Here is a 16,901-nt window from a genome sequence, read left to right as displayed (position 1 = left end):
GAGATGGAGTCTTGCTCTGTCTCCCAGGCTGCAGTGCAGTGGTGCCATCTCGGCTCACTGCAACCTCTGCCTCCTGGGTTCAAGCAATTCTGCCTCAGCTTCCTGTGTAGCTGGGATTACAGGCAACTGCCACCACGCCTGGCTGATTTTTTTTTTTTTTTTGGAGATGGAGTCTCACTCTGTTGCCCAGGCTGGAGTGCAGTGGCCTGATCTTGGCTCACTGCAACTTCTGCCTCCCAGGTTCAAGCAATTCTGCCTCAGCCTCCCAAGTAGCTGGGACTATAGGTGCACGCCACCACACCCAGCTAATTTTTTATTTTTTAGTAGAGATGGCATTTCACCATGTTGCCCAGGCTGGTCTCGAACTCCTGAGCTCATGCAGCCTGCCCGCCTCGGCCTCCCAAAGTGCTAGGATTACAGGCATGAGCCACCATGCCCAGCTAATTGTTGTATTTTTGGTAGAGATGGGGTTTCACCATGTTTGCCAGGCTGGTCTCGAACTCCTGACCTCAAGTGATCCATTCATCTCATCCTCCCAAAGTGCTGGGATTACAGGTGTGAGTCACCGCACTTTACCCCAGGTGGTAGGGTCTTAAATTTTCTTTTTTTTTTGAGACGGAGTCTCGCTCTGTCACCCAGGCTGGAGTGCAGTGGCGCGATCTCGGCTCACTGCAAGCTCCGCCTCCCGAGTTCACACCATTCTCCTGCCTCAGCCTCCCGAGTAGCTGGGACTACAGGCGCCCACCACCACACCCGGCTAATTTTTTGTATTTTTAGTGGAGATGGGGTTACACAGTGTTAGCCAGGATGGTCTCAATCTCCTGACCTTGTGATCCACCCGCCTCAGCCTCCCAAAGTGCTGGGATTACAGGCATAAGCCACCGCGCCTGGCCTTAAACTTTCATTTATATGACTGTTAGTAAGGAAAACTTGGTTTAAATTAATTTATATTAAACAAATAAGGCCGGGCGTGGTGGCTCACACCTGTAATCCCAGCACTTTGGGAGGCTGAGGTGGGCGGATCACCTGAGTTCAGGAGTTCGAGACCAGCCTGGCCAATATGGTGAAACCCCATCTCTACTTAAAATACAAAAACTAGCCGGGCGTGGTGGCAGGCACCTGTAATCCCAGCAACTCAGGAGGCTGAGTCAGGAGAATCGCTTGAACCCGGGAGGCGAAGGTTGCAGTGAGCCGAGATTGTGCCACTGCACTCCAGCCTGAGTGAGAGCAAGACTCTGTCTCAAAAAAAAAATAAAAAATAACACCCGAGATACTTTATCAGTAAGATTTGCCAGTTGGAAAAGAAAAAGAAAACAGTAATATTCTGAAGCCATGTTTTATTCTTTATGAAAATATCTGGAAATTATGCATTTTTAAAATCATTTTTTTCTGTATTTCACAGAATTTCGTACTGGAAAAACCCAGCTTTCTCATACCCTCTGTGGTAAGGATATATAACAAGAATAACAATAATAATCATAGCTATTACTTATCAAACATCTACTATGTGCCTGATACTCTAAATAATCTCATATCTGAACATACTTGCAAGGAAACTAAAACACAGGCAGATTAAGTAAACTGCCCGTGGTTATACAGCTGGTCTTTGAATGTGTGATCCTTGAGGTGATGTATGTGCTGCACTATGAACACCTGAGTAGAAATAGAGAGAAGTTGAATGGGTATATGAATGTGTTGGTGAGGAGTCCACTGTCTCAATTTTTCCCATTCCATCTTTTCTATATCTTTTTTAGAAGAGTGACACAAAATCTATTGAGTCCTAGAATCTTTCACTTTCCATGGCATAAAATTGGCCCTAAGAGAGACTTAAAAACAAAATTGTTTTAAACAAAATAACGAAAGATATCTCCTTTTCCACAAATACACTACTGTGCATTTCTTTGAGCTATGGAGAAGGAACTTGGCAAAGTGGTTAAGAAAGGAGTTCTGGCCGGGCCCGGTGGCTCACGCCTGTAATCCCAGCACTTTGGGAGGCCGAGGCGGGCGGATCACAAGGTCAGGAGATCCAGACCATCCTGGCTAACACGGTGAAACCCTGTCTCTACTAAAAATACAAAAAAATTAGCCGGGCATGGTGGCGGGCGCCTGTAGTCCCAGCTGCTGGGGAGGCTGAGGCAGGAGAATGGCGTGAACCAGGGAGGCAGAGCTTGCAGTGAGCCGATATCGCGCCACTGCACTCCAGCCTGGGCAACAGAGCAAGACTCGTCTCAAAAAAAAAAAAAAAAAAAAAAGAAAGGAGTTCTGGAATCAAAATGCCGGACTTCAGTCCTGGTTCTATCATTAGCTGTGTGACCTTGGGCAAGTTGCTCTACTTCTCTAATTTCCCCCACCAATAAAATTGAAATAATGACAGTGCCAAATGTTAGGATTGTTTTGAAAAGTAAATGAAATAATGTATGTACCCGGTATAAAGTAGCTCCTTAGTGTTAACTACTACTACATAAAAAGTAATTGCAGTCGAGCGTGGTGGCTCACACCTGTAATCCCAGCACTTTGGGAGGCCAAGGCAGGAGGATCTCCTGAAGTCAGGAGTTTGAGACCAGCCTGGTAAACATGGTGAAACCCTGTCTCTACTAAAAAATACAAAAGTTAGCTGGGCCTGGTTGAACATGCCTGTAATCCCAGCTACTGGGGAGGCTGAGGTCGGAGAATCACTTGAACCCGGGAGGCAGAGATTGCCGTGGGCCGAGATCGTGCGACTGTACTCCAGCCTGGGCGACAAAGTGAGACCTGTCTCAAAAAAAAAAGTAAATGCATTTTTAAAATTTGACATACATTAATTTAAAGGTAACTTATATTAGTTATATAGCATAAATTATATTTGTGACTTTTTTTTTTTTGAGACGGAGTCTCGCTGTGTCACCCAGGTTGGAGTGCAGTGGTGCGATCTCAGCTCACTGCAACTTCCGCCTCCCAGGTTCAAGCGATTCTCCTGCCTCAGTCTCCTGAGTAGCTGGGATTACAGGCACTCCCGACCATGCCCGGCTAATTTTCGTTTTTTGTATTTTCAGTAGAGACGGGGTTTCACCATGTTGATGAGGCTGGTCTCAAACTCCTGACCTCATGATCCACCCACTCGGCCTATTTGTGACTATTTCTTTCTTTTTTTCCTTTTTTCTTTCTGTCTTTCTTTTTTTTTTTTGAGATGAAGTCTTGATCTGTCACCCAGGCTGGACTGCAGTGGCACGATCTCAGCTCACTGCAGCCTCCGCCTCCCAGGTTCAAGCAATTCTCCTGCCTCAGCCTCCAGAGTAGCTGGGATTACAGGCATGCACCACCACACCTGGCTAATTTTTGTACTTTTAGTAGAGACAGGGTTTTACCATGTTGGTCAGGCTGGTCTCGAACCCTTGACCTCAAATGATCCACCCACCTTGGCCTCCCAAAGTGCTGGGATTACAGGCATGAGCCACCATGCCCGGCCATATTTGTGACTATTTCTTGTAGAAAGAAAGTTAGTAGGTTGGGCGTGGTGGCTCAAGCCTGTAATCCCAGCACTTTGGGAGGCCGAGGTGGGCAGATCACGAGGTCAGGAGATCAAGACCATCCTGGCCAACATGGTGAAACCCCATCTCTACTAAAAGTACAAAAATTAGCTGGGCGTGGCAGTGCCTGCCTGTAGTCCCAGCTACTTGGGAGGCTGAGGCAGAAGAATTGCTTGAACCCGGGAGGTGGAGATTGCAGTGAGCCGAGATTGCGCCACTGCACTCCAACCTGATGACAGAGCTAGACTCGTCTCACAAAAAAAAAAAAAAAAAAAAAAGAAAAGAAAAAGAAAGAAAATTAGTAATATTTAAATTTTATTTCCATTATTTGGGAGAACTAACTTTCACGAATATCTTCCATTGTGAAAGGTAGTGAAATTATTTGTTGAATTACAACTATGCTGGCAGAATACTTATAATTTCACACTGGTTAAGTAATATGAAAATATAACATGTTGTTTAGAAACGAAAGGATCATGACTCTTTGCAAAATGTACTAAAGAGTTGCAACAGCAGATTCCATGTGTATTTATATAGTCATTTGTACAAAGTTTATTCACTCCTATTAATATAAATTTTTAATTGCTTCCTAGTGACAGCTCAACTTCCAGGAGCTGGTGGCTACCCAGGAGGAAAGATTATCTTCATTGATACAGAAAATACTTTGTAACCTTTTTATTTAAAGTTGCTAACATAATAGTGTGATATAGGAATGTTACCACTAAAGAGTTTGTCTGAGATATACAATCTTTGTAGTCATTCCATAAACCAGCAGTAATGAGACAAACCAAAGGGAAAACAATTACTGGTTAAGTTCTCAAATCACTTTTTATTTAATGAGGTTTCACTTCTTCATATGGGTTTATGAGACAAAACAAATACATGAGAGGAAATTATATCATCATTTTTAATCCTCTTACTTCTCTAAAGATGTTGCTTAATAGTTAGAAAAAATATTTTTTTTTTTTTGAGACGGAATCTCCCTGTTGCCCAGGGTGGAGTCCAGTGGGGCAATCTCGGCTCACTGCAACCTCCATCTCTTGGGTTCAATCAATTCTCCTGCCTCAGCCTACCGAGTAGCTGGGATTACAGGTGTGTGCCACCACACCTGGCTAATTTTTTTGTATTTTTAGTAGAGACAGGGTTTTGCCATGTTGACCAGGCTGTTCTGGAACTCCTGACCCCAGGTGATCCACCTGCCTCAGCCTCCCACAGTGCTGGGATTACAGGGGTGAGCCACTGCGCCTGGCTGAAAGATTATTGACTCACTGAAAGTCATGGTCCCAAATGAAGGGAACGGTATGAAGAGGGTGGAAGTTAATAAGGAAAACAGGCAGAACCTGTTTGGGTAACACAACGAATTGCAGTTTAATTAAAGTGTAAGGTATTCCAGGATATGGGCTAGAAAGATGATTGGGATCTTAGACATGAAAGGCTTTGAAACAAGATAGTGGGTGTAAAATCGATACTTTAGCAATATTCTAGGCAAGTAATGAGAACTTGATCTAGGTTGGAACTGGTAAGAATAAAAAGAAAAGGAAAAGAAGTATTAGGAAAATTGATAGGACTTGATGGCTATATTTGGTAGACAAAGGAAAGACAGGTTTGAGAAACCGCTCAGGTTTTTTGTCTAGATACTAGGAGAATAGTTATGTGATGCTAACAATAGAACTGGAAAGATCATGCTTCAGAGAAAAGGTGATGTTTCATTTTAATGTACTAATTTTACTTCTTTTTTTTTTTTTTTTTTTTGAGACAGTGTCTTTCTCCATCACCCAGGCTGGAATGCAGTGGTGCAGTCTCAACTCACTGCAACCTCAGCTTCCCAAGTAGCTAAGTTTACAAATGTGCACCACCACACCTGGCTAATTTTTGTATTTTTAATACAGTTGGGGTTTCGCCATGTTGGCCAGGCTGGTTTTGAACTCCTGACCTCAAGTGATCCACCCACCTCAGCCTCCCAAAGTGTTGGAATTACAGGCGTGAGCCATCACGCCTGGCCTAATTTTTTTCTTCTTTTGAGACAGGGTCTTGCTCTGTTGCCCAGGCTGGAGTGCAGTGGCCCAATTACACTCACTGCAGACTCGAACTCCCAGGGTCAGTGATCCTCCCACTTCAGCCTTCTGAGTAGCTGGAACTACAGGCACATACCACCACGCCTGGCTAATTTTTTTTATCTTTTGTAGAGACCAGGTTTCACCACGTTGCCCAGGCTGGTCTCCAACTCCTGGGCTCAAGCAATCTGCCTGCCTTGGCCTCCCAAAGGACTGGGATTACAGGCATGAGCCATTGCACCCAGCCATCATTTTAATGTATTGAATATGATGTACATGAGGATATCCAGATGGCACTGGGAAATATTGAATTCAGCTTGAGAAAGGGGTAGGCCCAGAAATGTGGATGAATTAACCAAGTGGGAAAGAGAACTTATAGAGAGAGAAGAGAGGAGAATTGAGAACATAACTTTGAGGTATGTTTATATTTAGGAAGAGGACTAAAATGAGGAACCCAGAGACAGAGGAAGTAGAAGGAAATCTGGTTGTAAAAGTCAAGCAAAAGGAAAGTTTCAAGACGATGAGTTGTCAGCAATGTTACACACACACGGATTTTGAGGATACAGCCTGAGAAAGATCATTATAAGTTCAAAATTAGGAGTTCAAGCGAACATTTGCCATAGGGTGAGGTGATAGAAGCTTTATGTAAACAAACAACAAGGGAGGGAGGCAGTATGAAATTGACCAATGAAAGGAAGAAGGCTAGGCGCGGTGGCTCACACCTGTAATCCCAGCACTTTGGGAGGCTGAGGCGGGTGGATCACCTGAGGTCAGGAGTTCGAGACCAGCCTGACCAACATGGAGAAACCCTGTCTCTACTAAAAATACAAAATTAGCCGGGCGTGGCGGCACATGCCTGTAATTCCAGCTACTCAGGAGGCTTAGGCAGGAGAATCGCTTGAACTGGGAGGCGGAGGTTGCGGTGAGCCGAGATCGTGCCATTGCACTCCAGCCTGGGCAACAAGAGGGAAACTCCGTCTCAAAAAAAAAAAACAAAAACAAATAGGAAGAAAAAATATACTAGTTTGAGGAGGTATTCAGAGGAAATTCTTTTTAATAACAAAGAAGACCTATGCACATTTGTAAGGCTGTTCACAGTGAAGCCCCAGCCTGCCTCTCCAAGCTCAGTACTCACCATTGCCACTATTAGAGGCAAAGAGATGAATCTGTTTTAGTCCATCCCATTGCCTGTAAACATACTTTGTTATCAAAATTTGCACATATGTCTAGTCTCACTCCAGTGATCCCAGCACTTTGGGAGGCCAAGGCAGGAAGATCACTTGAGGCCAGGAGTTCAAGACCAGCCTGGGCAACATAGTATCTCTACAAAATAAATTTTAAATTAGCCAGGTGTGGTGGCTATAAATCCCAGCTACTTGGAAGGCTGAGGCAGGAGGCTTATTTGAGGCCAGGAGTTCATGATTAGCCTGGGCAACATAGCAAGACTCTGTCTCTAGCAAAAGAAAAAAAATCTAAAAACATTGTACATCAGCAGTTATTTAGATTTAACTATAAAGATTTTTGTTTTCTTTGTTCATTATGGTTTCTTGCATCCCAAATGTTATTCTTTCCTGTATTTTTGTTTTGCTGTAATACTTATTTCTTTCAGAAATGTAATCCAGGTGGTAAACTTTGAACCTTAGTATGTCTGAAAGTGCCTTTATTTTGCTCTCACTCTTGGCTGTTAATTTGTCTGGTCACAGAGAACTTTGCATGGTATATTTCTATCTTCTTGGGTATTTGCTCCTTCCATCCCCATCTCACAGTCTTTCTGAATCATACAAATCATTTAAGGCTCTCATTTCAAGGCCTGCTTTTTCTAATCTTCCCTAATTACTCAATTTAGAAACTCTTGTCCTTCTTGACCTATTATAGAATTTACTATCTAAAATACTCACTTAGAAAACAAAACAGAGAACTGTTTGCAGAAGTCCCTTTTCAGAAATGCCAGGCATGAGAAGACTCTGAAAGAGCCTTTTAACTTGGGGAAGGAGGGTGAAATGTTGTACAGGGCTTTAACAAGGGTGCTCAGCTGGAGTTCAGCTGGTTTCAGAAACAATTGATTAAGGATGATTCTTATCTCAGAGAGGGAAGAATTGTTCTTGCAGAGTAGCAGCCACTGTTTGGGCAATTTGGAGTTTTTTTTTTTCGAGATGGAGTTTCACTCTTGTTGCCCAGGCTGGAGTGCAATGGCGCGATCTCGGCTCACCACAACTTCCGCCTCCCGGGTTCAAGCGATTCTCCTGCCTCAGCCTCCCGAGTAGCTGCGATTACAGGTGCATGCCACCACACCCAGCTAATTTTGTATTTTTAGTAGAGACAGGGTTTCTCCATGTTGGTCAGGCTGGTCTCGAACTCCCGACCTCAGGTGATCCACCCACCTTGGCCTCCCAAAGTGCTGGGATTACAGGCGTGAGCCACGACGCCCGGCCTGCAATTTGGATTTTATTAAGAACAATAGGAATACTTAGGAGCTAAGTCATATGCAAGAGAGAGTGGAGAAGAACAGCTGGGTGGGGGTGCAGGGCACTGTGGCAAGGGCCACATTGGAGTGTTCTCATTCTTTCGGTGTCTCATACTTATACTGCTGTCTCTTGATAGTTTTCTTTTTATATGTTTATATTTTGCCTCTTTAATTATGTTTTAAATTTACCTAGGGCATAGGTTGTCTTAGGACTCCTTATATCCTCCATAATGCTTTGCCTTGGTAATTGATTAATATGGTAATTAATTCCATATGGTAATTGGTTAATAAATATTTATAATTTATCTGAACTTCCCTTCAGCATAAGCCCAAGTTTTTTCATTTTAAATTGTTTTGGCTGGCCGCTGTGGCTCACGCCTGTAATCCTAGCACTTTGGGAGGCCGACACGGGCGGATCACGAGGTCAGGAAATTGAGACCATCCTGGCTAACACGGTGAAACCCCGTCTCTACTAAAAATACAAAAAATTAGCCAGGCGCAGTGGTGGGCACCTGTAGTCCCAGCTACTCGGGAGGCTGAGGCAGGAGATGGTGTGAACCCGGGAGGCGGACCTTGCAGTGAGCCGAGATAGCGCCACTGCAGTCCGGCCTGGGCGACAGAGCAAGACTCCATCTCAAAAAAAAAAAATTGTTTTGTTTTGTTTTTGAGACAGGGTCTCACTCTGTTGCCTAGGCTGGAGTGCAATGACGTGATCATGGATCACTGCTGCCTCAACATCCAGGACTCAAGTGATCCTCCCACCTCAGCTTCTCAAGTAACTGGGACTACAGGTGTGTGCCACCATGCCCAGCTAATTTTTGTATTTTTTTGGTAGAGATAGGGTCTCACCATGTTGCCCAGGCTGGTCTCCAACTCCTGAGCTCTAGTGATCCTCCCACCTGGGCCTCCCAAAGTGCTGGGATTACAGGCATAAGCCACCATGCCTGGTTTTGTTATTCCCTGTCTTTTGTATAAAAGCCATATTAACTGGGGTGAGATGATATTTCATTGTAGTTTTGATTTGCATTTCTCTGATGATCAGTGACATTGAGCACCTTTTCATAAAGCTATTTGCCATTTGTATGTCTTCTGTGAACCCAGAGAATCTGAGACAGGTCTGAGTTAGTTTAGAGAGTTTATTTTGCGGCCGGGCGCGGTGGCTCATGCCTGTAATCCCAGCACTTTGGGAGGCCAAGGTGGGCAGATCACGAGGTCAGGAGATTGAGACCATCCTGGCCAACATGGTGAAACCCCGTCTCTACTAAAATACAAAAAAAAAAAAAATTAGACGGGCATGGTGGCACGTGCCTGTAGTCCCAGCTACTCAGGAGGCTGAGGCAGGGGAATCGCTTGATTCCAGGAGGTGGAGGTTGCAGTGAGCTAAGATCGCGCCACTGCACTCCAGCCTGGGGACAGAGCAAGACTCTGTCTCAAAAAAAAAAAAAGAAAGTTTATTTTGCCAAGGTTGGGGATACGCCCGTGACACAGCCTCAGGAAGTCCTGACGACGTGTGCCCAAGGTGGTTGGGGCACAGCTAGGTTCTACACATTTTGGGAGACATGAGACATCTATCAGTATATGTAAAAACATTGGTCCAGTCTGGAAAGGCGGGACAACCTGAAGCAAAGACTGGAAGACTCTAAGCAAAGCAAGGAGTGGGCTTCCAGGTCACAGATAGGTGAGACACAAATGGTTGCATTCTTTTGAGTTTCTGATTATCCTTTCCAAAGGAGGCAGTCAGATATACATCTATCTCAGTGAGCAGAGGAGTGACTTTGAATAGAATGAAAGGCAGGTTTGCCATAAGCAATTTCCAGTTTGAGTTTTCCTTAGTGATTCTGGAGGCCCAAGATATTTTCCTTTCACACTTCTTTTGAGAAATGTCTTTTCAGATATTTTGCCCATTTTTAAATAAGATTATTAGATTTTTTTCCTATAGAGTTGTTTGAACTTTTTATATATTCTGGTTATCAATCCCTTGTCAGATGGATAGTTTGCAAATATTTTCTCAGCAAGGCAATTTTACTTCTATAAAAGGGTGTGACTCACTGATGGAGCAATGGCGAGAGCACATCTGAACAAGGGAGGGGAAGGGGGTTTTATTCCTGACTCAAGTAGCCCCTACTGCTGTGTCATTCCCCTGTTGGCTAGGGTTGGACTGCACAGTCTAAGCTAATTCCGATTGGCTATTTTAAAGAGAGCAGGGTTATGAGTCGGAGTGGTGGAGTGAGTAGTTTGGCAGGAAGGATGGTTAGGAACAGGTGACTAAAGGTGACTCAGGTCAGAGCAGGTGACCAGGGGTGACTTAGGACAGAGCAGTTGACCAGGGGAGACTCAGCATGGAGCAGATGACCAGGGGAACAGATGTAAACTACTGATTAGAACTGATGGAAAAGGTTGTTTACTGAAACTAGGGGCAAGAAAGCAAGAAGAAGGAGGAAGTTAACCTTTAAAATGGAGAACAAAGAACAGGGGAGCTGAACATACTGATACATTGGTTCCTTGGAGAGGATCTCAAAACTCATTGTACTTAACAATTTACAGGCAGCTGGGCACTATGGCTCACGCCTGTAATCCCAGCACTTTGGGAGGCCGAGGTGGGTGGATCACAAGGTCAGGAGATCGAGACCATCCTGGCTAACATGGTGAAACCCTGTCTCTACTAAAAATACAAAAAATTAGCCGGGCGTGGTGGCGGGCACCTGTAGTTGCAGCTACTCAGGTGGCTGAGGCAGGAGAATGGCGTGAACCTGGGAGGTGGAGCTTGCAGTGAGCCAAGATCATGCCATTGCACTCCAGCCTGGGTGACAGAGCAAGACTCCGTCTCAAAAAAAAAAAAAACAATTTACAGGCTAAAACCTTTGAAGAGGAATTTATTATATCCTACAGTTGACTGTGCTTGTGTGGTATTACTCAAGAAATCTTTACCCAGTCCAGTGTTCTACAGAGTTTCCCCAATGCTTCCTTTTAGTAGTTTCATAGTTCGAGGTCTTAGATTTAAGTCTTTAATCCATTTTTATTTGATGTTTGTATATGGTGAGAGATAGGGGTCTAATTTCATTCTTCTGCATATGGATATCCCATTTTCCCAGCACCGTTTACTGAAGAGACCGTCCTTTCTCCAATGTATGTTATTGGCACCTTTGTCGAAAATGAGTTCACTGTAGGTGTGTGGATTTGTTTCTGAGTTTTATATTCTGTTCCATTGGTCTATGCATCTGTTTTTATGCCCATACCATGCTGTTTTGGATACTATAGCTCTATAGTATAATTTGAAGTCAGGTTATGTGGTTCCTTTAGTTTCGTTCTTTTTGCTCAAGATAGCTTTGGCTATTCTGGGTCTTTTGTGGTTCCATATAAATTTTAGGGTTGTTTTTCTATTTCTCTGAAGAATGTCATTGGTATTTTGATAGGAATTGCATTGACTCTGTAGATTGCTGTGTTTAGTATGGACATTTTAACAGTATTGATTCTTCCAACTCATGAACATGCAATATCTTTCTGTTTTTTGTGTGTCCTCTTCAATGTATTTCATCAATGTTTTATAGTTTTCATTGTAGAGATCCTTCACTTCTTTGGTTAAGTTAATTTCTAGGTATTTAATTTTATTCGTAGCTATTGTAAATGGGATTAATTTTTGAATTTCTTTTTCAGATTGTTCCCTGTCGGTATTTAGAAATGCTGCTGATTTTTGTACGTTGATTTTGTATCCTGCAACTTTTCTGAATTTGTTTATCAGTTCTAATAGCTTTTTGGTGGAGTCTGGGTTTTTCCAAACATAAGATCTTATTATCAGCAAACAAGGATAATTTGACTTCCTCCTTTTCAATCTGGATGACCTTTATTTATTTCTCTTGTCTGATTGCTCTAGCTAGGACTTTGAGTATTATGTTGAATAACAGTGGTGAAAGTGGGCATACTTGTTCCAGATCTTAGAGGAAAGACTTTCAGTTTTTCCCCATCCAGTATGATACTAGCTGTGGGTCTGTTGTATATGGCTTTTATGTTGGGTTATGTCCCTTCTATACCCAATTTTTTTAGGGGTTTTTTTTTATCATAAATGAATGTTGAATTTTATCAAATGCTTTTTTCAGCATCAATTGAAATGATCATATGTTTTTTGTCCATTCTGTTGATATATCACATTGATTTGTATATGTTGAACCATCCTTGCATCCCTGAGACGAATCCTACTTGGTCATGATGAATGATCTGTTTAATGTATTGTTGAATTTGGTTTGCTAGTATTTTGTTGAGGATTTAAGCCCAAGTTTTACACCCATGGTCACATTGTTCCCAGACCAAACTGAGGATCAGGCTGCTTATTCTTGTGGCCCAATAATGAGATGCAAATGAACTGGGAAAGGAGGGAGTTTTTGTTTCTGTAACCGGTTACAGGGAGAAGACCTGGAAAATAACACCAGATCAACTCAAAATTACAAAGTCTTCCAGAACTTATATACCTTCTCAGCTATGTTTATTGTAAGTGTGCATTCATCTAAAGACATAAGTCACTTTGAGAGGCCGAGGTGGGTGGATCACTTGAAGTCAGGAGTTCAAGACCATCCTGGCCAACATGGCGAAACCTTGTCTCTACTAAAAATACAAAAATTAGCTGGGCATGGTGGCACATGCCTGTAGTCCCAGCTACTCAGGATGCTCAGGCAAGAGAACCACTTGAACCAGGGAGGCAGAGGTTGCAGTGAGCCGAGATTGCGCCACTGGACTCCAGCCTGAGCAACAGAGTGAGACTCCATCTCAAAAAAATAAAATAAAAATTTTTAAAAATATATGTGATTAACTTCTTTTGATCTATAACTAAGATCTGAGTCCTAAAGACCTTCCTCTGGAGCCTCAGTAAATTTACTTAATCTAAATGGGTCCAGGTGCTGGGGTGATTACCCTTATCTTATCTCTTGCTAAATCATGGAGGTTTGGGGAGTTCCTTCAGACCCCCAATAACTTGTTTGTGGAGACCTGGAGAGTTTCTTCAGGCCCCCAATAAAACTCGTTTAATCCTAAACAGGTACTGTTAAGAATTTCTTCATTATCTTGTCATGCTTCAAGGCCCAGGAAAGGCCTGGGCAAAACTCTTGGTGGCCTTTTGTTACATTCCAGCCTTTGTATAAGGGCACTTTCAGCTTTTAATATTTAACTTAACCACTCAGTCAGTGCTGAAACAGTTGTTATGGAGGCCTGCAATAGTAAGACCTGGCCTGCCACAACATAGTATCTGGGATTTGTAGAAACCGACATGATGAAAATGTTTTTATTGCCTCTTCCAATTCCCTGTCTAACTTGTCCACCAAAAACATCTACTAGGTATACTCAATAACAATGGAAGATTTTTGTGGCTGTCACCAAAGCTCTAACAACAAGAACATATCTAGTGCATTAGGATATAAATGGCTGGGAATTTAAATTAATTGCAAACATCACAAATAAGATTATAAATGGTCCTTGATTTACAGTTACTTATACTGGGATCAGTGTTATGTAAACACTATAAACAAAGTGAAATAAGGTCACAAACATGCATTTAATTTTACCTCATTTTACTTCAGACATATTGTTGGGATCACCAAAGACCTAAAAAAAATGTTTATTACTCCTTTATAGTTTATAGGTATAAGTGATTATTAGCTTCTTTCAGAAGACCTTTGCAGGTGCACTTAGTTTGCTTCCCTATGAATTTGCTAATTTCAGAAAGCTAACAACTCCTGGCTAGGCATGGTGGCTCATGCCTGTAATCCTAGCACTTTGGGAGGCCGAGGCAGGCATATCACTTGAGGTCAGGAGTTTGAAACCAGCCTGGCCAACATGGTGAAACCCCGTCTCCACTAAAAATACAAAAATTAGCTAGGTATGATGGCTCGTGCCTGTAATCACAGCTACTCAGGAGACTGAAGGAGGAGAAAACAAAAAAAAAGCTGACAACTCCTTTAGAAGAAAGTAGATTTTAAACTCTATATACTTTCCAGGTAAGATTTGAAAAGAAAAAGAAAACCTATGCCAACAAAAAACCTTTGGTCAATATTTCTCTTCTGGGCCCTTGAAGTTACCTTTTTGACCCTTTGGTTCATGTAGTCAAATTTATCATTTAACAACATGTGATTAATAATATAATAAACTATTTCATATTGAGCAATGAGGGGTATGAAGAGAGTGAATTAATTCACTTTGCAGTTATTGAATTATAATTCAGTGATATTATCTATTACAGGTCTATTTTTATAGATCTGAGAACAAAAGGACTCACAAAGCTTAGTTCCTAGTTTTTCTCTTCTAACTGATTTGCTGCATAAGCTCAAGTCATTTGCCTAATCTCTGTTTGCCAGTGTCTTACATTGTAAAATGTAAAACAGGCCATAAAAACTAGCTTCCAAGGTTATTGTAAAGTTTTGATAATTTAATAGTTAAAGTCATTACTGCCTCACATTTCTATGACCATTATCACTACCTATGGTAAGTTGAGGCACTTATGAATAAACAAATCTTGTATAGACTTTAAATGGTTGCTAGCATCCTCTAGAATACCTTCACAGGTACATTGTTTGGCTTCTCTGTTAATTTACGTAAGATATTATGTTTTGTAGTGGTTGTCTAAACTTTTTTAGAATTGACTTATTGGATCCTTAATCTTGGCATACTCCAGCCGTCCAGATCGCCTTAGGGACATTGCTGATCGCTTTAATGTAGACCATGATGCAGTACTGGACAACGTACTTTATGCACGTGCATATACTAGTAAGAGCCCCATGCAGTTGGATGCTTGGGTCAATATAAGGTTGGCAGCACTGATTTACTACTTGAGTGATACAACATTTTGATACTTTTTTTCTATTTTATTTTTCTCTAAATTAATTTACTCAGTCTATAAATTTTATCATCTGGTAAGTCCTTAGATAATAAAGTGCCCTCAAATTATTTATTATTCTTTGTCTTTGAAATTAAGAGTAACATTCTTTTTGGATAATGTAGCATTTGGTATATATGCTAAGGCAGAATATGCAATAATTTTTTTTTTTTTTTTTGAGATGGAGTCTCGCTCTGTCACTCAGGCTGGAGTGCAGTGGTATGATCTCGGCTCACTGCAACCTCCAACTCCTGGCTTCAAGTGATTCTCCTACCTCAGCCTCCCAAGTCGCTGGGATTACAGGCACGCGCCACCACACCCAGCTAATTTTTGTATTTTTTAGTAGAGTCAGGGTTTCACCATGTTGGCAAGGCTGGTCTTGAACTCCTGACCCCAAGTGATCCACCTGCCTCGGCCTCCCAAAGTGTTGGGATTATAGGCATGAGCCACCATGCCCTGCTGCAATAATATTTAATAAAGTCATAAATAATTAAGAGAATCCTTCAAGGAATTTATTTTGCCTGGCTCCCAAGAATATGAATGATCTTAGCCTCTGCTTCTTTCAACTTTTATAACATTTTCTCACTGCGTTTCCCATCAGGTGAACATCAGATGGAGCTACTTGATTATGTAGCAGCAAAGTTCCATGAAGAAGCTGGCATCTTCAAGCTATTGGTACAAGCTTTTAAATATTGCTTTCACAGAGCTATTTAGCATAATATTTTTCTTCTATTGATCTCTATTCAAATAACGTCTTCCTTCAATTTCCAAATGCATGTTTATTTTTACATTAATCCTGTGTAGATTATCGATTCAATAATGGCACTTTTTCGAGTGGATTTCAGTGGCCGTGGGGAGTTGGCCGAACGGCAGCAAAAATTGGCCCAGATGTTGTCACGACTCCAAAAAATCTCAGAAGGTATATCTTTAAAATAAAATGGCATCTGTGACTATGTTTGTCAAGTATTCTTTGCAGAGAAGCTTGGAATATAATGTCAGGAGGCAGCGATTTTTTTTAAAAAATAAAATTACCTTTATGAGAATACAATTCTTTGTTTTTTTTTTTTGTTTTTTGAGATGATGTCTCGCTCTGTTGCCCAGGCTGGAGTGCAGTGGTGCGATCTCGGCTCACTGCAACCTCCGCCTCCCAGGTTCAAGCAATTCTTCCTCCTTAGCCTCCTGAGTAGCTGGAATTATAGGCACCTGCCATCACACCCGGCCAATTTTTTGTATTTTTAGTAGAGACGGGGTTTCACCATGTTGGCCAGGCTGGTCTCGAGCTCCTGACCTCGTAATCTGCCCGCCTCAGCCTCCCAGAGTGCTGGGATTACAGGCATGAGCCGCTGAGCCCGGCTTTACAACTCTTTTTAAACCAAAAATATTTATTCTAACCTTAATAATAATAATAACAAATAATTTCTGTTGTCAATGAAAAATAGGAATATGATGTTATTTATAAAATAAATTCATGATGCAATATGTCTAAACTCTGAAATCTAAACAATGAACTTTTAAATATCTATATTGCCTTTCTCATAGTTTTAAAATTTTATCTCTTGATGCAGAATATAACGTGGCTGTTTTTGTGACCAATCAAATGACTGCTGATCCAGGAGCAACTATGACGTAAGCCCCAATATTCTACTTTTTATTTCACAGAGGTTAATATAAAGAGGGTTAGAGCGTAGAATAGAAAATAATTTCAAGGCCGGGCACGGTGGCTCACGCCTATAATTCCAGCACTTTAGCAGGCTGAGGCAGGCGGATCACGAGGTCAGGAGATGGAGACCAGCCTGACTAACATAGTGAAACCCTGTCTCTACTAAAAATACAGAGATTAGCCAGGTATGGTGGCGCACACCTGTAATCTCAGCTACTCAGGAGGCTGAGGCAGAAGAATCACTTGAACCTGGGAGGTGGAGGTTGTAGTAAGCCGAGATCGCGCCATTGTACTCCTGTCTGGGAAACAGAGCAAGATTCTATCTCAAAAAAAAAAAAAGAAAAAAGAAAAGAATTTAAAA

The 16,901-nt window shown here is 42.0% G+C and overlaps 1 protein-coding gene across 18 annotated transcripts in view; it reads left to right on the top strand.

Annotated features, from left to right (window-relative positions):
- Window positions 1-16,901, top strand: part of DMC1 (DNA meiotic recombinase 1) — a 67,333-nt gene that overhangs the window by 16,603 nt on the left and 33,829 nt on the right. For 6 of the 18 annotated variants that reach the window (XM_055374640.2, XM_055374641.2, XM_063704987.1 and 3 more), the window contains exons 7-12: window positions 1,403-1,444; window positions 4,100-4,172; window positions 14,680-14,771; window positions 15,482-15,555; window positions 15,685-15,799; window positions 16,446-16,506. In XM_055374640.2, coding sequence (XP_055230615.1) covers window positions 1,403-1,444; window positions 4,100-4,172; window positions 14,680-14,771; window positions 15,482-15,555; window positions 15,685-15,799; window positions 16,446-16,506 — 457 coding nt within the window. Of the gene's footprint in view, window positions 1-1,402; window positions 1,445-4,099; window positions 4,173-11,678; window positions 11,731-14,679; window positions 14,772-15,481; window positions 15,556-15,684; window positions 15,800-16,445; window positions 16,507-16,901 lie in introns of all 18 variants that reach the window. The other 12 variants (XM_063704984.1, XM_055374642.2, XM_055374645.2 and 9 more) reach the window with 4 other exon arrangements.

This window comes from Gorilla gorilla, chromosome 23 (genome assembly GCF_029281585.2).
Source record: "Gorilla gorilla gorilla isolate KB3781 chromosome 23, NHGRI_mGorGor1-v2.1_pri, whole genome shotgun sequence".
Classification (NCBI taxonomy): domain Eukaryota; kingdom Metazoa; phylum Chordata; class Mammalia; order Primates; family Hominidae; genus Gorilla; species Gorilla gorilla.
Note: the sequence above shows the minus strand (reverse complement) of the source record. Positions and strands in the feature narration are given on the sequence as shown.